This window comes from Thermobia domestica, chromosome 18 (assembly GCF_964235325.1).
Source record: "Thermobia domestica chromosome 18, izTheDome1.hap1.1, whole genome shotgun sequence".
Lineage (NCBI taxonomy): Eukaryota > Metazoa > Arthropoda > Insecta > Zygentoma > Lepismatidae > Thermobia > Thermobia domestica.
This window is the reverse complement of record NC_137471.1, coordinates 16,589,115-16,612,061: the sequence shown is the minus strand read 5'-3', so window position 1 is coordinate 16,612,061 and position 22,947 is coordinate 16,589,115. Positions and strand designations below refer to the sequence as shown.

Sequence of the window (22,947 nt, the reverse complement as noted above, 5' to 3'; positions counted from 1 at the left end):
ACACATGAATGTCCAGGCTTAACGCCATGTTTTATTTATTTATTTTTACTGGGAGTATTCTGAGGAGGAGGTTAACAACAGAAGACCACTCAAGTAGCAACTGTCTGGCGTGATCATTCCAGAAAACATTTTTCAAACGTCAATGGCGAATATACAAGTTCGATTAAGGTAATGTGTTGAGAATGCTGTAGATTATGTGAAGTTGTAACAAGATATCAAACTAACTAACTAACTAACGATGGCTTATGGAATCCGGAGGTTCAATGCCGCATTCACAAAAGCTCTCCAATGGCTTCTGTTCTTAGCCATCTGGACCCAGTTTCTACTTTGTATTCCAGTTTCTACGAAATCCATCTTAATATTGTCCTCTAAATCTTGTTTATTTTTTCTTTCCATTGAGTTTTCGTTTAAAATTTTGAAACTATTCGTACTTTCTTCCATTTTGGTTCAAACACCTTATACATATAACTTCAGCCGTTTAAGTTTATTCAAAAATTACCTGATTCGAAGTCATTAATGAATATATTGATTGATTTTTCTATTAATTTATTATTTCAGGCCAACTGCTGTTGCTGAGGGAGTCATCAAAATAATCAAGGAAGCTGAGAATGGTTCAATCTATGTGTGCGAGAATGGCAAATTATCTCACTTTGAATCACCAACTGTTATAGAATAGAAAATGGTGGGTGTGAATCCTACAGAAACATTGTATCTAATGTGCTGAAGAAGATAAAGAGATAATTACTTATTAGTATCCTAAACGGGAAACGAACCCATGACCACATGCAACAAAGAAACACAGTGCTTGACTAACAAGGAGAGAGCGACATGGAGATTACAGGATTTGCAAAATGAACACGAGCTTTTAAAAAATGTAGAAATGTATTGTGAATAGATCATAAATAAAGTATTAATTAATATAAATAATGTTATATCTTAACTGACCCAAAAAATAAAAGAGAGGGTTCTGAATTAAATCCGTTTACTTATACATTGCTCTGCAAGACTACAGGACGATATTGTAAAAGTAACTTAAAATATTGCGTAATCAATGGAAATATATGAAAGGACGGCAGCGTATTTCCAGAAGTTCTTTTCTCTGATGAGAGCAGTTTTAGTCGGAAAAGTGGTTATGGTTATACATTCATCTGGTGAGAGGTGGCAACACACAATGAAGCCATGAACATTGTCGGTCATGAACATTTTGGTGCTCCTGTATTCTTGTGTGGGGGAGATATGATGCTGTATGGGCACACCGACCTCTCTCTCTCTCGCTTTTTTTATTTTTTATTTTTTAACGCGGTGCACTCACCGGTCAACGTTTCTGTGACACTGTATTCCTTCTTAACGTGCGTCTTTTCAAGGATACAGTGGCCCAGAAGCTTCATTTTTAGACTGTGACATGGAAAATTCAATAGTTTTTTTTCTTTCATTCTTTCTTTCTTCTTCAAAAATTCTCAAGTGACGTGCTCTTACCGTGCCTTATCCCCACAGTGTCGTCTTGAAGAGAAACCACCCCGGTTGCGGCTCTACGGTCCCGTGCCTTCGACTTTCCTCGGATTACTCGAAGCGACACGAAGTTTATCAGAACCAACAATAATGTCTTCCTGCTTGCAATCCATGTTTGGAAATGATTCAGAAAGCAGCAGCTGTATGGCATGGGAATGACATGTGCGAATGATCGCAGCCATGACACGGGTGGAGGGTGACAGGGGCGTGACACCCTATATGTGAAGTAACCTTCAGAAATGTAGTCATACCCAACTTCTGTATGGATAATAATGCGCGACCACATTCAACAGCACAGGTGACGGGGCTCTTGGAATGATAGAGCATTGAGGAATGGATTAGTGTTCCTGTCCCCTGATTTGTTGATGTTGATGTTGATTTTAGTTTAGCGTCCCTTTTAGCAGCGAGGCTATATGAGACGTGGACCTACTGATTAACGTGGAATCCGAACCACATGAGCTCCCGCCGGGAATCGAACCCGGGTCTCCCACGCCAAAGGCGCGTACGCTAACCACTTAGCCACGAAGGAGCTCTGTCCCCTGATTTGAATCACATCGTTTGGTGATTCTATGGTATTTAAATATTCTAAAAATGAAACTCCGGGACGCTACTAAATTACGCGAATCTTTGAAATGCTTAAAATGAAAAGATGTGTTACATACTGTAACCAATAACGGTGAAAATAAGTGCCTCCTACTATGAAAAATACACGGTTTACTGTTTTTCTAAAACAATGGTAGGAGACCGTTTTCCTGTCAGATATTTGTGTCGGGCATGCGCATTGGAGAGAAAAAGCACATGTTCGAAGCGAGGATTGATGGCGCGTAGGTTCGGATGTGTTGTGCTTTGTTTTGTTTTGTTTGTTTCTTTCTTTTGTTTGTTTGTTTAGTTTGTGGTTTTCTGGTGTGATATATGGAGTACTGCTGTTGAAGATATCCTGAAAATTCAACATTAAGCAAGGTAATATATGGGAAAGCACCATGTTAATATTTGAACTTAGTTCGGTGACAAACAAAACTTTAGTTGCCTATCGTGGCAAGCAGATCGCTCCAAAGTGCAACGATGCGAAACCAAGAAACTGCTGAATGTATAAATTATAGTTCTTATGATAATGTAGCCAACTATGAGTGGTGGTGAAGCTAAAATCACAATGTTGAAATACTTTTTAAAAAATTAGGAAAAGTGCTTCGTAGTTTACCGTACTTTGTACAGCATTACATAAATTGTGTTGCATCAACTGGAATTTTTCATGCTACAGAAATAAAAGTATACTGTCACTCATGTGTGCCCGAAGGAGGGGAAGGGAGTCGCTCCCCTAGCTAATGAAAACCTATTAAATTTCTTAATACAAATAAAAAATACCAAATGTAATAGTATATAGTAACCAGGGTATATAGGTATATAGTAACCAGGGAGATGAGTCTCCTAGGAAATTTTCATCGGGCGCCCATGTTGTCACTGGATAAATGAATTGTTAGATTTGAAAAATATTTCTGTAAATGTTGTTTTTATCTTTAATTTTGTTCTGAGTACCTATAATCTGTTCTGGTGTCTTGTTAATACATTTGAGCGTTTAATAAATATGCAAAAGTTCGATACTCTGGAAGTTTGGTAACTTTTTTTTTTTTTTTTTTTTTTGAGCATTGATGCCACTGTTACGTAATTATGCAAACATGTATTTATTAATTTGGGATAGCGAATACTGGATACTGTAGGCAGTGTTGCGAGAAGTAATATGGTTTTACACTTGTTTTGTCGTACTTCTGGTCATTCTCAGCTATGCATTGCTTAAAGTGAGCCGGTATGAGCCGGTTATGCATCCGAAAGTTAGAAAATCAGCCGGTATTGCATACCGTTAAAAATAACTGGTTTAAATTGTAATTTGCGAGTAGAAAAGATGTACCCTGTACTCATGTTTAATCCTAAATCGTATGTTAAGTCTTGGTTATGAAAAGGAAGGCGCAGTGCAGACTACAAAAGATGTCAACAACGAGAAAAGAAGGAAGATGGACCTTATAATAAACTGTGGTGGATAGGCATACTGTGTCTTAAAGTTCAGAAGCCAGGTTGGTAAAAATAGTGTTCTAAAATAGGTATATGTTTTGTATATTTTTTAGAAGTCCACACTTATGTAGAAAGTAGAAAGGTAATCAAGAAACTTCTGTCGCTTTTTCACCCATCATCTTCGAACATCGATATGTCACCTAAGACGTACCTGGAAGATGAAAAAAGTCCCCATCAGAATCGACGACCTTCTGCTAACGTTCTGGAAGGCCATGAATTACATCGCGGTAGAACTTGGTGGGCCGTGAAGCGAAGAAGGTACCAAGTGCATTTTGCACTTCTACTAGGGATTTGAACTGGCGTCCTCGAAGGTGACTGTCCAAGGAATGGAATAGGTGATAATCGGACGGTGCAATGTCGGGGAGTACGACGGATGCAATAGTGTTTCCCATTCAAGCCACTTGGGGATGGTGTCCTGGGTCATCATAGCCACGTGGGGCTTGACGTTGTATTATAACAGGAGGACCCCTTTGCGATTCAGAAATGCTGGTTCCAGAGTTTTGAGTTTTTTCTTGAACACGGCTCAACTGCTGACAGTACACAGTTGCATTGATGCTCTGACCATCTGATAGCAGTTCCCGATGTACGATACCGCGAACATAAGGGGTGACCATCTTCTGGTGCAGTGCTGGTTTCTGCTATTTTGGAACCCGTTCATGGGATGTTAATCAATGATGACAGCGCCGTGGAGCTTCGTACAGGACCCACTTCTCAGCACATGTATCATGATAGGTGCATCATGAGTTTATTATAAACTTTCAAAAAAATATAAATAATAGCTTAAATTATTTTTTTCACTCAAAAAACTTGGGGTCCTAGGCGCCCTGTCCCCTTGCTAGATCCGCCACTGATTCGTCCTATGCGACGAAGGCAAAATACTGTACAAGAAAATGATTTTAGAGTTTCAATTTGAGTGCTTACCAATACTGTAATGCTGAATCATGTATCCACTTGAGATGTTTCGTGACAAGGCAAATTTGTACACTTAACGCTCATGTTTTGTGTAAAGTATGACTAGCAAAGTCCAGCTGAGAAGAGAAGAAATAGGAAAAAAAACCTTGAATTTATAATACTGTAATCAAATTGTCATCACTTCTGGTATAGTCAAGGCATTCTCAATATGCTTAAGGCTAAAGAAGCTTGATAGATAAATATTGCAAGAAATCAATCATCAATTTTGTTTAGTTGGAGTTTTTTGGTTATGTAAGCCTGGCTTTGCTTTATTTTCTACATTCAGAGGAAATGACGTAAGCATTAGTAATATTACTAAGCAACAGCATATCCTAAAGAAAGACACAGAAAAAGAAAGGGGAAGAGTACTTAATTGTTCAAGGTCTATGCTATTTCCTGTTCGGAATAATATTTTATACTATTTCCTGTTCGGAATAAGCTCTAAACTGCGATAAACAAAGCCACGTGAAATTAAACGGCGTGACAAACATCTTGGCAATTGAAGGCGGCGCTCCAAGTTCCCTTTAAATGCTGCTAGCAAATGAGAGACCAAGCGGTATTGCCATGTTTATTTTGCACACATCCACGTCTATCCCCTGTCACCTGATTGCGCTGTAGTTTGTCTGCTTACCCATAGCCACACTCCTTTACCACTTAGCAACGTCACGCCAGAGCTTGCGTTTTATTTGTTTAGCTGAAATGCCAAGATATTTGTCACAGGCCTTAAATCTCGCTGATTTGCTGTTGGCCTACCGACGCTTGTACTATTCCGCAAAATAGTTCATATCATTTGATTATTACTTTCACTATGAACCTCCATATAAAGCTACTACATTATTATAAATGACAAAAATATAATATGGATTATCTAATAATACTGCAATCGTGTGTGGCTAATGAAACAATAGAAATAAACACTAAGCATGCGCAGTAATTATGGCGCCAATTCAACTGTGAAGGTGTATTCTGCTTTTAAGTCTGAAAGATGGCTGACATGAATCCGGGTTTCGCGAGTGTTGTGGTGAAACACCAACAAGGCAAACCTTTACTCACTAAGCAACAATTGTTTACCAGCGAAATTAATTTTTTTAAAAATCTTTCGAGTCTTTTTTTTTTCTTTCTTTTCTGTTGCTGCTGTAAGTATCTGGACAACACGAGACAGTATTGTCAAAATGCACGTGTATAATTTGCTCCTCCTCGTGGAGAGTGGGAGTGATACATTACTAGCCAATCGTATTTGTGACAAGCGGAAGGATAAAAATATTTTGTTTATCGGCGTTTGGAGCTTACACTGAACAGGGAATAGCTTTAATTACCCGCTTCACTGGGTTAAAATAAGGGGAAAAATAGTAATATGTTCCGTTAGTCTGACACATTTTACTATTACCGAAGCGTTCTCTGATATCGGTCATTTTCGATCATTTATATACATATATATAAAATACATATGTTTCTATAAAGCTCATTTGAACATTTGTTGTTGGTGGCCACGATGCTCAGTTTTAAAATTTGTCAAATATTAAGGACTCACCCTATACACACAAGTCATAACAAATACGTATACATTCAGCCACATTTCAGCACTTACATACTTGAAAGGGGATAAATCATCGTTGTTATCGCTTAAGGTTTCTTGCCATTCAATAAAATGAGAATACAATTGTCAATCCTTTCAAGGAAATACAGCTCAACTTGCTATTATACATCGCATAGTTCTAATATGAGCGTGAATACCCTTCCCACTTCTCACTATATCTGTGCAAGTCCCGTTACGAACACAAGTAAAGGACAGGAAGACTCTCAAAGGGAGTGAATTGCTATAGACAAGCATATAAATGTAGTATTTTAATATATAGAATGTTGGGGGAAGTTTGGGACAAACTTGGATAAGTGATAGATGACACCAAATGCAAATATTTTTTCTTGTAATTCACGGTGACCAGACGTCCCGTTTTTGCCCGGACAGTCCCTTTTTAATCAACCGTTGTCCCGTGTTTTTCTGATTCTCAAACCGGACGCCTAAATGTCCCGTTTTTAAGCAAAAATGGCCCAGGTATCCCGTAATTATTATTCAAAATATAAATGGTCAATGCAAGTCCTACAATTATTGGTAGTACTTTGGTTGGTACTTAAGTTAGAAATACTGTTTTATCACTCTTACTTGTGTATTTTGTAAATTAAAAAAAAAAAAAAATTGCAGAGTCCCAAAATGCAATCTGAAAGTCAGATATTTACTGTCCCTTCTACTGTCCGATTCGTATGCGTCCCGTTTTTGCAAGTAAAAACTCTGGTCACCTTGTCCATGCCCGAGTACGCCTCATTATATGTCCACAAGCCTTCGAAGTTACCAGCTTCAATAGATTTTGTCATTGAAAGCAAAGCGCCTGAAATGTCCATCAACCCGCTATACGTAGCTTCTCTACTTCCGTAGAGAAGCTTCTCTACTTCTTCTCTACTTCTCTACTACTATACGTAGCTCCTTCCGAAGAGAAGGAAGGAAAATACCTTGAACCTGAACCTGAACCTGAACTTGTTGCCTTTAAGAAGGGCATTCAATCTTAACGTCCTAATGGCAATATTAAACTAATAGGATCAAAATGACGCCTAAAATGTGGAATATAAAAGTAAAGAAAAGCTTTTTTTTTTTTTTAAATTTAAATGAGAACTGACAAATCTTCATAAAATTTTAAATGAACCAGCGAAAACGGCACGTTTCTAGTACTTGTGGTTTTCGAGATATCATTGTCAAAATGATTGACCACAAACACATAAACTTTTTGACCACAAACACATCAACCTAGTATTTTAATATATAGATATTTAACATGAGAACTCTATCACTCGTTTCAAATTACGATATGCTGAGGAAAAAGGTAAAAGATATACGGGATACACAAGCGAATATTTTAATCTGAAATTGTAGAAAAAAATTAAAGATTCGGCTTATAAACTCAAAACCAGTGGTGCCCACCCCCCTCATGTCCATGACGCACCCCCCCTCAATTGTCTATCCGTAGGTGTTCTTCCATGAAAAAAATCTTTTCTATTAATTTTTACACCCCCTCGAACATATTTATATAGATTTTTACCCCCCAAATATTTCAATGACACTGTTTGCGTCATAGCCCCCCCTTGTGGGCACCCCTGCTCAAAACTATGACATAAGATAAACATAACAAATCTTCTTAACTCTTAATTGTGTCCTTAAACAGTTATAGATAAGCAATTATCAGATTTCCCTCCATTTTACCACTTTCAGCAAAATATATTCTAAGTTAGCAACACGGAATCTCTAATCAGTTATCATTAATAATGTACTTAATTGAGAACTTATATTGAACTTTCTGTTTATCTGGAACTCCCAAGGTTATTTTAAACGCATCTATCAATGAATTGTGTTTAATCAGTTACATAATGACGATATGATATTTTTATCATCTGATAAGCTTTCATACTTGTTATGCCATTCGATATCTCTATTTTTTTATTTGTTCTCAACGACGTGATTGATATTTTTGCATATTATACTTTAAACACTGAGTGATTTAAGTTCGTTGTATTACGTTAGATCGTGCAATATAGAAAATACACAACCAGGTGTATGTATATAAATACAGACGGATTAGTGGATACTTGGTTTGGTTTGATAGAAGTCAGAAGAGCTCCTGACAGAAGTAAGTACCTTAGAAATACTTTAATTTAAGGATGCTAAGTACGATTGCCAACTACTTTTTTAAAGTCCATTTGTTTATATGGGAAAATGATATCTCTCGTTTGAAATGAAAAGAAATAGAAATGGTTCGATTGTACAGATTTCTTCAGATGACTTTAAGCAAAATTTACTCGTGAAAATAAAACTTTGTGTTACGTAATTTTAATATTTTAAAATCTAGTTTCATTTAAGTAATCTAGTTTCATACTAACGTCAATTGCCCGTTTTGCTGGGTTAAATTTTTTTAAAAAATAGTAATATGTTTCGTTAGTCAGACACTTTTTACTATTACTCAAGTGCTCTCAAATTGATTGCAACAAAGAAAATATAATGAAAAAAATCAGAAAATAATAAGTAATCTGGGTTTGGTTCACCTGGATGGGCTACATGTTATCATATCTTTTAATCTTCAATAACAGAGCAAAAAGTCTTCCTTGTGCTCATCCAACCAAGAAATGCCTTTGGAAGAAATCAGATAAGGAATTTTGCAGGTGTCAATTCGGCCGTTCAACAGTAATCTATATAAATAAAAACAATAATCTAATATATAATATAGGTTAATATATAAATATAAACAATAATCTATATCACTATTGTGGGCCAAATTTGGATTTAGACGGCAACGGAAGTGTCACTGTCCATCTCAGCGACCCTGAAAACTATAAGTTAGGCACTAATATCGGTCATTTTCGAACACTTTTTTGTCCGACCTCTATTTGGCATGATTTAGGGGCGAGATAAACTACTTATTTTTCAATACCAATGAGAGTGAGCGAATTCCACCCACACTCCGTTGTGAGTAGTTACTTCAAAGCAGCCTAACCTTTGTGGTGCTGTATAATGTGTAAATGAAACATAAATGCAGTTTTCGTTTAAAAGGTTTACTGTGATTTCAATTCTTTCGAAATTGTTGAAATGTGAGTGTGCAAGTGTCTGAATAGATCACACGATTTGCCTAGGAATGCAATTGTACATATGACCAAGACTAACCTTAATTTTCAACTGGTCCGTAGCACCCTCGTTGCCGCCTTCTTCTATTAGTGGTAGTTGAGCTGATGTTCTTAATCGCTGGCGATGAACCTGATCAAGTTGATGAAGGTGCTGATCTGAAGAAGTTGTGTTGTATCTTCTGAGCGGCAACAAACAACCACACCTGATTAGTAAAATTTTGAAATTGGACGAAGATTCCGTCTGACCAATTCCTGATAACGATAGAGTAGAAAAAGACCCCGAAACCTGTCGATCGTAAAGTTTTATACGACTTGACACTTCCGTGTTTTCATTGTTCCGTTTTAGTTCTGCAATCGGTTCTTTGAGCTCCTCCGTGGCTAAGCGGTTAGCGTACGCGTCTTTGGCGTGGGAGTTCCGGGTTCGATTCCCGGCGGGAGCTCATGTGGTTCGGATTCCACGTTAATCAGTAGGTCCACGTCACATATAGCTTCGCTGCTGAACGGGACGTTAAACTCAAAATCAACTCAACTCAGCAATTGGTTCTTTGACATCAGATGGTTTATCATCTCATATTTTGCTCAATATGGGAACGTAAGAAGATTTTCTTGACAACTCGTGCTTCTATCCAGCATTCCTCGAAAATACACAGGAAATTACAAAGTCAGTTGTTTCCTGCATTTTGCGTTGCAACATATCCATGCATTCGCATTTACATTCTTTTTGAATATAATGCTCTCGTATTGTTTTATCTTTTAAATTTCCTTCCTTGTTTCCGGTGCATTGGCCTAATTGAGTATTGTACATTGAACTTTATAATTTAGAATATTTTTTTCCGATCACCGAAAATCAAAGTGATACAACAACTTTTATATATCTCCCTTCCCCCCCCCCTAACATGAACCTTCAAAATGAAATGATTAAATCCATCCTAGGCTCGAACCTCATCTCTGTTGAAAATTTGATCGAGATCGGTCGAGTGGTTCAAGAGTTGTTAAGTCAAAAATATAGTCACTTCCATTTTCATTTATATAAATTAAAATTTAAGTTATATTAAGTTAATATATAATGCAAATTAATTAGAACAAACGCAAAAGACATTTAAGTAAATTTAGAAGGTCAAATCATAAAAACAAATTTATGTTCATTTCAAAAAAAAAAAAAGAAAAGGAGAGAAAATATTTCCCCATATAAATCTATGAACTAAAATTTAAAAAACAGCGCATATTTTACTGTTAATGATAATGGGAATAGCTCTTTTGTTTTATTGGTTTGTTCGTTGGAGTCTAGTGTTTCTTGATAGCACCGAGGCTATATGAGACGTAAAAACTGTTGTGAAAGATTGTGTCATCTCAGAGATTGTATTTATTGTACTGCGAGTTCTCTGTCTCGTCAGTAAGAAAAAAATATTGTAAAATTGCGCTCCTTGAGGCCGCGTGATGCAAAATTCCGTTCCTTGAGGCCGCGTGAGCCATATATGGCTCACACTAAAACTGACTATGAAGCCCCGTGAGCCAAATATGACTCACGCATTGACTTTTGATTGGCGCTTATCTGAGGCCCTACGAAAAGAATTATGCTTTTTCTTTCAATACGATCAAGTGGATCAAGTGTGTGACTATATTGCATGCCTTTAGCTTTTTTAAAATTATAATCCATATTCACGGAAAATATGTGAAACTGTTAATTTGTTCAAAATACGAAAATGCAACTTTTTTGGGCTTCTGTTCAGCTGTGGCACTTCGCATTTCAGAATTTAGCACACTCATATGAATATAGATCTCAATATTCAATATTCCAAGTTCTCTGGAACCAGATCTGGCTCCTGGAGGGAAAACATGCGCGAGCCAGATATGGCTCACGGGGCCTCAGAGAAACAAACTTACGTCTAGGCCCTGTAAACCAGAGATGTTCACCCTCGCGAGTTTGGCCCTCTCGAGGGCGTCCTCACCCTTAAGTTCCCTCGCCCACAGTGACGCGAGGGCGAGGACAAGTTTTGGCCGCAAGGGCGAGGGTGCGCGAGGGCGAGGACAAACTTCGATGGCGAGGGTGAGGATGCGCGAGGGCGAGGACAAGTTTTGACCGCAAGGGCGAGGGTGCGCGAGGGCGAGGACAAGTTTCGGCAGCGAGGGCGAGGGTGCGCGAGGGCGAGGACAAGCTTCGATGGCGAGGGTGAGGGTGCGCGAGGGCGAGGAAAAGCTTCGACGAAGAGGGCGAGGGTGCGCGAGGGCGAGGACAAGTTTCGGCAGCGAGGGCGATGGTGCGCGAGGGCGAGGACAAGCTTCGATGGCGAGGTTTGTAACTGTACCAAAATTTTGCCTAATATATTTTTCGCTTAAACGCAAATTCTGCGTTGGTGCATTATGTGACGTTCATTTGAATTTGTACGTTTTGTGTGGTACATGCTTCTCATTGATTGTGCTGCTGCCAGATGGTGCTAAAAGACGGAGTAGAAGAAAAGGAAAAGGAAACAATGGAGTTTTTTGTAGCGTAATGGTTGGATTTCAGTGTGTTAGTGTGTGTGTGAAGCATGATTCAGCTATTTTTTTACTGATCATGTTTTGCTCTCGATACCAGATATCGTATAAAAAGAGTATAAGTTGTCCTGTGGTTTAGAAAGTCCATCGTTATCCTCGAAAGCACACAAACAATTAGTAAAAATAGTATCGTTGATATGAATGTTCCAGTGGTTTTTACGTAAGTCGTTGTTAAAGTAAATCAGCCCCAAGTAATACTTTATAATGACAAGGGGGCGTGATCGAGATTACGAGGGAAACAAAGGACTTGGCAAAGTGCACTCGAAGGCAACGGACTCATAATAACCACTAACACGAAAAATGTCGAAACAAGTCAATTCTTCAACCAAAATCGTAACATAATGCTGTCATCTCGTTTGCCTGGAATGACTGTTTATTAAATTCTTTGAATTGGAAGAAAGGACAATTTCTGCGAGTGGATTCGTCGGATATATAGTGTTTCTACCAAAAACGTGATCACAACTATTGGTGAGCCATGGCGGACTAAAACTATTCTAGTGAGTAATTAAAAGACAAATTTACGAATTCATTACGTAATCGGGGCTACATAATGTAAAGAAAAACTTGTTTGTCTCAGGTACGTTTATTCATTTCCAATAAATGGCACTATAATATGTAGTTTTGTTAGTTTTTTTCTTTTCACAGATTGCATGACGAGACGAGAACGTGGTTGTTGAATTACTTATGTCAATCCACGAAAGTAGGTGATGCTCTCATCTATTTTCAATAACGCGCCTTAGGACTCCTCCCAGGTGATTCCGTCCGAATCTGGACCATTACGGTAAGACGTATCGGGCCTTCCTTGAACGACTGTCGCGGGAACGAACTTCCTGAACCCTTAAATAAAATAGTGCAAAGCTATATTATTCGGGGGCCAAGAGTAGAGAGTTCTCCGCGGTGGCCGGTTAAGGATGGTGCGTATTGGGCAGCGCAATGCTGTACTGTAATAGGTTGAGGGTGCGTGAGGGCGAGGAAAAGCTTCGACGAAGAGGGTGAGGGTGCGCGAGGGCGAGGACAAGTTTCGGCAGCGAGGGCGAGGGTGCACGAGAGCGAGGACAAGCTTCGATGGCGAGGGTGAGGGTGCGCGAGGGCGAGGAAAAGCTTCGACGAAGAGGGCGAGGGTGCGCGAGGGCGAGGACAAGTTTCGGCAGCGAGGGCGATGGTGCGCGAGGGCGAGGACAAGCTTCGATGGCGAGGTTGAGGGTGCGCGAGGGTGAGGATGCGCGAGGGCGAGGACTAGCTTCGACGAAGAGGTCGAGGGTGAACGAGGGTGAGGACCAAGTGTTACTGCGGAAGCGAGGGTGCACGATGGCTAGAGACAACTTCCTTCAGGAGAACGAGGGCACGCGACGGAGGAGGACAAGCTTCCTTAAAAGCAACTGTTTTGGAGTTTGCTGTTTGACCTCTTTTGGAGAGAGGCAAAATTTAAAATATCATCTGCCATGCCCCCTAGATGAAAAGTTAGTGTCATAGCAAGGTTATACATTAATCGTATTTTTCCTTTCAATTAATTGCAGTAGACAATTTCTCGTGTGTACGTACATAATTATCAAAAATAATAATGCAAATAAGAATAATATTTGATTTTTCCCATGAAAGTTTCCGGGTAGAAATAGCGCTACATTAAGAAGTAAGTGTGCCTCATTGTTGCCCTCCCTGTGTTGGAGACGTTTTAGATAAGAAGTGTCTACTACACTGTCATGTTTAAAGAGTGTTGGTAGACAGACAGACAGACAGTCACTCACGTCATTCAGCAGTAAATGACAAGAGCGCTGATATCTGAACAAACACAATCAATGAGAGAACCATCAGAATGCAGTAGATCAGATGGAGAAAGACTTGATGGAATGACTTTGGTTCATAGATGGCCATTTTGCTCTGGACTCTCTCGGACTCGGGCTCATTTTTTTCAACTGGGCCCTCGCTCATTTATTCCTTTGGGAGTCGTGCTCGGGCTCACTTCCCTCAGTTGGACTCGTGCTGACTTATTTCATTGGCGCTCGGGGTAGCGCTTAATTATTGAACCCGAGAACGGTTGAGCGCGAATGCCGAGCTAGCGAGCGTTGGGCTCGTGAGTTTGGATGCCCATGACATGGGCTGATTAATAGCATACATCCTCCTCCAATGTCCACCACTGATGAAGTTGTTACAATTAATCGGAATTTTTAACTTTTCATAGTTTTGGGACAGCCCAAACTATTATCTGAATCGATATTTGTTAAAATAATGTCAGTCACTATTGTATCGATTTTCATTGTTTCTACTTTTATAATCTACGTGGGTAGAGCTGTCATTTAGTTACAAAATAAATAATATGTTTTTTCTTGTCCTTAAATAGAAATATCTGACACGTTAATACTGAAATTTTGTTAAAAGAGCTGCTTTAACAAAATAAATTAAATACGTTCTACAAGACATAAGTTGTTTATGCAGACGAAATTTGCAACTGTTGACTGATTGCCGTTTAGCGTCCTCTTTCGTCGGCGAGGCTATATGAGAAGTGGACCTATAGGTTTAACGCGGAATTCGATCCACTGTCGTTCAATGTTCTTCCACTCGGAATTGTCCTCAGGACCCCATTCACTAAAGGTTCGCGTGCAAGCCAGTGAGATAGGGTTTGTATGTTGTGTTGTTCAATGATTTTTATTAGGAATAAAATACGTTACAGGATGATATACTGATTGTAAATATTATAGTGCAAGTATTGAACGATTGTGTGGTAAAAGGAGAAATATAAATTTGGACAAATTAAAACAAAGGCCTGAAAAAAACTGTAGGATATATGAAACATATAAAACTTAGGAAAAGCCACTTCAGCAAAACGAGCAGGATTTTGTTGGGGGTAAACAGTTTAATCATATTATTATTAATTTCGCACAAATGTGCCACGCATCATAGCATGGACGGCGATTAGGGGGGCAAAGGGGGGCAGTTACCCCCCACTCTTTTGAAATGACCCATTAATGTCGCCATATAGTTTCATTTGGAAATATAAAGTTTTTGTATGTATTAAGGTTCATAGAATGAAAATGAGTGTTCTGAAGTATTTTATTTGTTTGCTGACGGAGTTTCAAAATTAAGCTATTTAGATCTTTCCCTTTGAATTTGTTCAAATTCCTCAGTTACGCTACATACATCAGGGATGGCCAACGTGTTGACTGTCAAATTCTGACAGATAGTCCGCGGCAGTCACTCTACCGCCACTCATCAAACCTTGATTTCACCCTCACCCTCATGAGAGCCGCCCTTGTGTGGCTGAATACTTATGCTTGCATCGTAGTTCAAGGAACATTTTGAAGTAAAGGCATTGGATACTGTTGATAAATGATGTAAACGTCACTATCGACCGAGATCTCCATTGTAACAGTTGTTCCATTTTAGGTGTTCCACAGTGAGTTATACGATGATATGTTTAGTTTTCTTTCTTTAGGACGTATGTTAAGCAAGGGCGGATCCAGGACGGACTTCTGGTGGGGGTGGTGGGTTGTAATACTGCAACTTAGAGCTACTTTTAAGAGCTCCAAACTCTGGGATGCGTTTTACTTGTATATATAAAATAAAGAATTTTCCTCTTCTGGGGGGGGGGAGCGATCGCCCCGATCGCCCCCTCTGGATCCGCCACTGACGATAAGAAAATAATTCAACAAATAGGTTGAATAATTGATGCTCTGATCCTCACGAAGGAGGCCCTCTCGAGGCCTCCTCACCCTCAATTACCCTCGCCCTCAATGATATGATAGCCAATGTGGTTTGCAGCGAGTTTTAATGGCCATCTTAGACACTGACTTTCGCGACACACTTACCACCACTGATTACCCTCATGAATCATTTCCTATATTCCTAATGGAAATTCAAATCGTTCCCACAATGCAATAAAAGTGACTCTGCGACACTACCGGCTAGAGTTGTAACTAACTGCATCGTTTGCTACTGGCAGTAGCTAAGTGTATCATTGGCTAATTCTATCAGACTCACACGCTCTGAATGATCTGATTCGTTCTTGATTTCAGTAGTTCGTAGTACTCAACTTCCTTCAGTGGCGGCGCCACAGTCTCCACTGTTTCAGCGGGAAGAGCAGCTGAAACCTCTGATACTTTATGCTTACCACTTCCGAAACCGTTTACTTCACACTAGCGTTCTAACACTCCTCACGTAGTGCAGAGTTTGCCCTAGAACCCCACCAACAACAACCCGTCGCTCCTATCGCTGTCAACCCAGTCATTTGACTTTCTTACAACTCCCAATGTTGTTTCCAATAAATTGATATGGATAACCTATATATACAGGGTGTTTCAAAACAACACCGACAACATTTGGGAGATAATTCCTTACATCAAAATAAGACAAAAAGTATAGCCCAACGTGGGTACACAAATGCTTCCTTTAGGAGTTATAGGCTGCCGAAAACATGAAAAAAAATGAAATTTAGACGTCCATAGCTCCAAAGCTATGGAACCTACCTTAGTCGGGTCAAGACTTCACTTAGGAACTAAAATGCGCGTCCTCCCAAAACACATGTTTCAGAATCCTACGGCACTTGCGCAACAATTTTTATAGAGCAAGTTTTTCTACTGGCATCTAATCTGAAATACTCACCAACTACCTCTATAACAATTATTGCAGAAGTACCGCAGGATTCTAAAACTTGGATATTTAGATAGGGCACATACTAATTTCTAAGTAAAGTCTTGACCTGACTACGGTAGGTTCCATAGTTTTGAACCTCTATACTTCATTTTTTCGTGTTTTCGGCAGCCTAAAACTCCGAAAGGAAGCATTTGTGCACCCAGGTTGGCCTATACATTTTGTCTTATCTTGGTGAAAGGACGCTGTTTTGAAATACGCTGTGCAGGAAGGAACATTTCTTTTGATACGCCCTTGTAACATTTAAACAAATGAACAAAAAAAAAAAAAAAAAATGCTGAAATTTTAAAACATGTAAAATTTGACAGAGCGACATTGTTCGACATACTCTGTGATAAACAATGTTGACAATGTTACCAACCTAACAAAATTTTATTTAAAAAAAAAAATAGCACTATGTTATTACATTATTTGAAATGCACATATGAAACGAAATCTTGAACGCCCCACAGTCATACAGTATTGCAAACTAAGGACGCTAAAGCATCACAAACATCGAAAATAAAACTGATTTTGAAGGATTTTATAACAGTAATTACGCAAGTGACACGAACGAGGTTAAGTACCTTAATGTACCAATGTACCTTCATCTTGAATACTATGGTCAACATATAACGTATTCCTAACAAGTACGAAAAGAATTTACTAGGAATTGAAAATTTGACTTTTTTCAAAGGATTTTATCATGTCGAATTATGTACATGATTTTCAAAAGACGTACAGATCGCAATGCCGTTTACAACAATTAATGGGGTACCTCAAATCTCTCGTATGAAAGAATGCTAAAATTTGATATAGGCCTACTGCTTAAAATGGCGTATTTCTGAGAAACTTTGTAAAACATTTTTTTATTTACTTCCCTTCGACAGCATTACAACAATACCTCTTGGTAGGTGTTTCTGCAACAAGTTTCCAAAATTATAAAGAGTGTTGCAAACTTAAACAGTTTTTTTACTACTCGTATATCTCCAAAACAGTTTAAGAAATTAAATTGTAAACGGCATTGTGATTTTCACATTCTTAAAAACTACGAGGGCCATCCGGGAAGTGGTACCCGTTTGTGCAATAAAGACACAGTAGTACATATTAACAGATATACACATTTTTATTGGAAAGAGCATACTTTACACTACTTCTCCACATAATCACCAAGCAAATTCAGGCATTTGTCATACCGTGTGACGAGTTTTTGTATTCCAGTGTCATAGTCCTCCGCCGCCAGCGTATTCACGCCTCGTTTAAGTTCTTCATCGCTGTCAAATCTTTTTCCCGCCAGAAAGTCTTTAAGCTTTGTAAAGTGATGCATAACAAACCCATGTTTCGTCCCCTGGAATGATGTGATTCAGGAAAGAGTCTCCTTCATCGGAATAACGTCCCAGAAACGTCAGTGCTGCAGCCATACGCTTGGTTTTGTGCTCATCTGTGAGCATGCGAAGGGCCCACCTTGCACAGATTTTTGAATAATGCAGATGGTCTTTGACAATTTCATGAACAATTGTTCGAGACACATTACGAAAATGTTCACAGAGTTCATCAATTGTGACGCGCCTATCGTTCCTCATGCATTCGTCTACTGACCTCAGCAGTTCGTCTGTAATGACAGATGGTCTCCCTGAACGCTCCTCGTCGTGTGTACTCCCCCTCCCCAGGTTGAAGTTGCGACAACAGCGCCGAACAGACGACTCGTTCATCACATTGTCTCCATACACCTCCTTTAATTGGCGATGAATTTCACAAGGTCGAACGTTTCGTGCATTAAGAAATTTAATCACGGCCCTCACTTCACAACTGGTGGGGTTTTCAATTCGTTTAATCATTATAAAAGAGCACAGACACAACACAGGCACTGCTAGTGTCACGCAACCTCGCACAGAGCAGGCAGACAAGCCACTAACGCGGTCTGACCTTGCCCAGCAGCTCCCCGAGTCGTCAGCGCTTCATGCGGCGCAAACGGGTACCACTTTCCGGATGGCCCTCGTATCTACGCAACTGGATGAGGTATTTACCTAAGAAGATACAGTCGTGAAGTGTCCCCGCGGGATTCGCGTAAAATTGATTTAAATATAAAGTTCTCCGCGGCCCATTGTGTATCGTACTAATTTTTGCGACCCATACCGGTAATTTACATATTTATGAGTCTTCATATATATCTATCCAGAATTCAGTTGTTCGGACACAAAATTGCTTTTAGTTTCTTTAGATGTAGCTGGACATGAATGTGGGCATATGCCGAAGAAATTGGATAAAATACTAGTTTTGGGACACGTGTTGCGTACCCCGGCCGCCATCTTGGATCCACCATATTGAATTCAAATTTCGTTTTTTCAAATAGGAATAGATGCAAATGATACTTCAAATTCATGTACAATTTTCTCGTAAATTCACTGGTGTAGTGAGTTTTATTGTATATTGCACTGTTAGCAAAGTGTCGCATGTTAAATGTCAGGTACTTCTCGAATATTGAACCAAATAGAAAGTTGTGCAGGGCCCTGTGTGTATTGTGATAATTGCTGCAACCCATACAGGAAAATATACATGCTTATGAGAGTTCATGAACCAATCCTGTAAGCATAAATATAAAGGATAGTAAGCACACTGGATGAATGTCTACGTCAACAATAAATCACGTAATACACTCTTGGTACACTGCACAACACAACTTTCTACTCTGCCCTGCATAACTTTTTATTTGGTTCAATATTCGAGAAGTACCTGACATTTAACATGCGACACTTTGCTAACAGTGCAATATACGATAAAACTCACTACACCAGTGAATTTCCGAGAAAATTATACATGAACTTGATGTACCACTTGAACCTATTTCCATTTGAAAAACCAAAAATTGAATCCAATGGCCTATCCAAGAAAGCGGCTAAAGTGTGTAACATGTGTCTGAGAAGCAGTACTTGATCCAAATTCTTTTGCATATGCCGACATGCATGCCCAGTTACATCTAAGAAATTTTATGTCCGAGCGTTATAGTAATGTATGATTGAATTCCCGATATATATATATATATATATATATATATATATATATATATATAAGGCTCATAAATATGCAAATTCCTGGTATGTTCCGCTAAAATTAGTACAATACACATTGGGCCGCGGAGAACTTTGCATTTGAATCAATTTTACACGAATATCGAGGGGGACACTTCCCGAATGTACCTTGTAAGGAGTTTTTCCAAATAATGGCTTTTGAAAGAACGAAAATTTGTAACCCCTTTTAACTTTGTTCGTATTTATTCGAAATCCGAAATATCTTGATCATTGTGTTGCACCCTAAGATACTTCGGATATGCCTTGCCCCGTCTGTGTCATTTGTGTTATTACTGCTGCATGGGCCACAATAACTTGGGTATTTGTGATAATGTAGCGTCCTTAGTTTGCAACACTAAATAATAACGGTAACATTGTAAGATTTTGTTTAAAATGTAGATTTGAAATGTACAGTACTGTGACAATTATAATAACGTCATTTTAAAAAAATACAACTTTATTGAGTTTGCAACACTGTTAAACGTGTGGTATTATATTTATGCCAAAGAACGTCCCTCTGTCAATATTTGCATCATAGAAAATCTTAGCGTTTTTTCCACATTAGTTTAAAAGTTACAAGGTACCAAGATAAATAGTCCATCTTGTATAAAAAGAAAGTCTTGATTGAATAATTGTTGAACGCTTAGACCAAAGAACTTTAGCTAGAAACTTGAAATTTTGACAGTGCATAGGTTTTGTGGATTTTGCATCGTTTGGCCTAATCCTCGTTTCGCCTAACCAAATATCTGACACTTTTATGACAGATAAAAGATAAGCTTTATGTCCGCCATTTTAGGCGAAATAAGGATACTCGTTTGGCCTAATCCTCGTATTGCCTAAAATGGTGGACTATAAAAAAATCGTGGAGATAAAACTGGAGGGAAATTTTTCGAAAAAAAAAAATATTTCCTACTATGTGAAGAACAGAAATACAGATGCAAAAACAGTTAAATCCCTCTTCCATATTCAGTTTCATAAACTGTTAAATCCCAAACCAGCAAATAACCTAATGAGAAAAGCAGAATCAAACCCGGTTAATTCCATATTTCAAACAATTTGAGGTTTCGTACTGCATAGGATTAATTTAGTAATCTGAATATTTATTGCAACTCTTCGTAAATCTTCGAAATTTTATTTGGCAGAATTTGAAGTGTGCGCTTTCATTATTTTTTTTTTATTTTTGGACTGAAAATTGAAAAAAAAAGAAAATGAAATATTTAGTTTTACGTCCCACGGTTATGCCGTTTGGCTAAAGGAGACGGTGATGATGAGAAATGAATGAAATGGTGGAATGAAGAAAGTGGGAAGAAACGGGACAACCCAGAGAAAACCCACGAGCACGGTGTTTGTCCGCCACAAAGTCCACATGGCGCGAGCTGGGATCGAACCAGGGACCCCAAGCATCGGAGGTGAACGCTCTACTACTGAGCCGCCACGCACCCTGGACTGAAAATGGAGACACTATACGTCTTAACCTAACTGTTCGTGAAACTTTTCTGTGCTTATTTGCTTTTCTTTAATAATTACTAGACAAATGTACGCAAAATCGAAAGAAAACGATACTCTAAGCAGCGATGATCATAATTTTGTTACCAAACAACACCAAAATTGTTTAGGAAACGTACAAGACATATGGAAAACTGGAAACGAAATGTAGCCAAAAAGAGAAGGTGAGTGGACTACCTATGGTTAAAAGTCGTTTGTTTTGTATTTCAGGGTAACTCATTACTTTGAACAGAACATTGTTGGATTAGATTTTTCTCTAAATGGTCTCTTCAGCTTCAGCAGAACCTCTTTCTTAAAATGTCTCGTGTCAATTATCATTCAAAATTATAACATGCTTCTGGAACAACATGTTAAAAAATTTTGCCACTTATTTACCATTTCTGATTCCCTTTCTGCCACTGTTTTGCTCAAACTCAACATTTGCACATTTTGTTTGGCTATATTTCAAATCCTCCCCGATAAACACCACCTTTACGAAGACACTTATGTGTCGGGTGGGGAGGATTGCGTGCTACAGTGAAATTTAGAGCTGTGTCGGTGGTAGTTCACTACCAGAAGGGCCACCCCTACCGAATTGGTCTAAATGGAGTAGCCAGACGAAGAGTGTTCTGAGAGAAGGCAGCAGTTCTCCAGTAGCCAAGTTGGCGGAAATCATAGTGATTGGTACGGCAACTTGGACATTAATCCCAGGCGTGGTCAGAGTGACTTTAACAGCTGGGATACTGCGGGGTGGAAGGCAACGGGAAACCACCACTCTATTTTCCCTAGTTTGCTAGCAGCGAAAAGAGAACATATGAACAATGGTCTTTCGCAGGTCAAAATGTAGTTCCGGAGGTAAAATATCCCCCCATTCGGATCTCCGGGAGAGGGATGGCTTGGGAAGGACTATTGGACGAGAAAGTAATAATGGGGGGAAGACAAACAGAGAAAGAGAGACAAAGAAGAGCAAAAGATTTAGGATAGGGACCTGGAACGTACGTACTATGTTACAGGGAGGAAAATTAGAAAATCTTAAAGAAGAAATGAAACAAAATAATTTAGATTTGGTAGGAGTTTGTGAAGTTAGATGGGAAGGTAATGGGGTATTGAACAGCGAAGGATATAGAATGTTTTACTCAGGTAATGAAAAGGGCGGTCATAATGGCGTAGGAATAATTCTTGGAAAGCGCTTAAAGGAGAAGGTAGTGAAAGTAGAATTTATTGATGATAGAGTTATGATGTTAAGACTTAAAGGGAAAACAAAGGATCTAGTGGTGATACAGACATATGCACCGACGACTTCGCATGCAAATGAAGAAGTAGAGGAAAATTATGAGAAAATAGAAGAAATTATAGATAGGGAGAAGAAGGGTGCATGCTTAATTCTAATGGGAGATTTCAATGCAGTTGTGGGAGAAAAACAGGAAGGTAGTATCGTAGGCAAATATGGTTTAGGCGAAAGAAATGAAAGGGGAGAGGGACTGGTGAATTTCTGTAGACAGAATTCACTAGTAATTGGGAACACTTGGTTCAATCAGCACAAGAGAAGAAGATATACATGGAAATCACCAATAGACGGCGGAAGATATCAGATAGACTATGTTATGATTCAGGACAGGTATCGGAATAGCTTAAAGAACGCGAAGACCCTTCCCGGGGCTGATATTTTCTCTGATCATAATCTTGTGCTGGCCGAAGTAGATATTCAACTGAAAAATGTAGGCAGAAGAAAAGTAGGTAACAAAGTGTTGAATACTGAAAAGTTGAAAAACGAGGAAATAAGAAATCTTTTCGCTCAAAAATTCGAAGAAAAATGTTCAAACGAGGAAAGGATAGGCGCAGGTAGTAACGCACGGTGGGAACATATTAAACGTTGCTTACAGCAGGCTGCAGAAGAAGCAGTAGGTTACCGCGAACACAAAACTGCTAAGAAACCATGGGTTACAGAGCAGATGTTGCAGAAAATGAGGGAGAGGAAGATGTGGAAACAGGTTGACACAGAAGAGGGCAGAAAGATGTACAGAAAGTTAAATAATGAATTACGAAGAGA

The 22,947-nt window shown here is 39.0% G+C and overlaps 2 protein-coding genes across 2 annotated transcripts in view; both read left to right on the top strand.

Moving 5' to 3' along the window:
* The window catches only part of LOC145676138 (15-hydroxyprostaglandin dehydrogenase [NAD(+)]-like), a 67,187-nt gene extending 66,269 nt beyond the window's left edge, over window positions 1-918 (top strand). Inside the window, exon 7 of the mRNA XM_081747044.1 lies at window positions 559-918. Within this exon, the coding sequence (XP_081603170.1) occupies window positions 559-676 (118 nt within the window). The 3' untranslated portion in view covers window positions 677-918. The remainder of the gene's footprint in view (window positions 1-558) is intronic.
* A 7,093-nt stretch (window positions 919-8,011) lies between these two features.
* The window catches only part of LOC145676088 (15-hydroxyprostaglandin dehydrogenase [NAD(+)]-like), a 41,489-nt gene continuing 26,553 nt past the window's right edge, over window positions 8,012-22,947 (top strand). The window contains exon 1 of the mRNA XM_081746966.1: window positions 8,012-8,198. The gene's annotated coding sequence lies outside the window, so the exon portion shown is untranslated. The remainder of the gene's footprint in view (window positions 8,199-22,947) is intronic.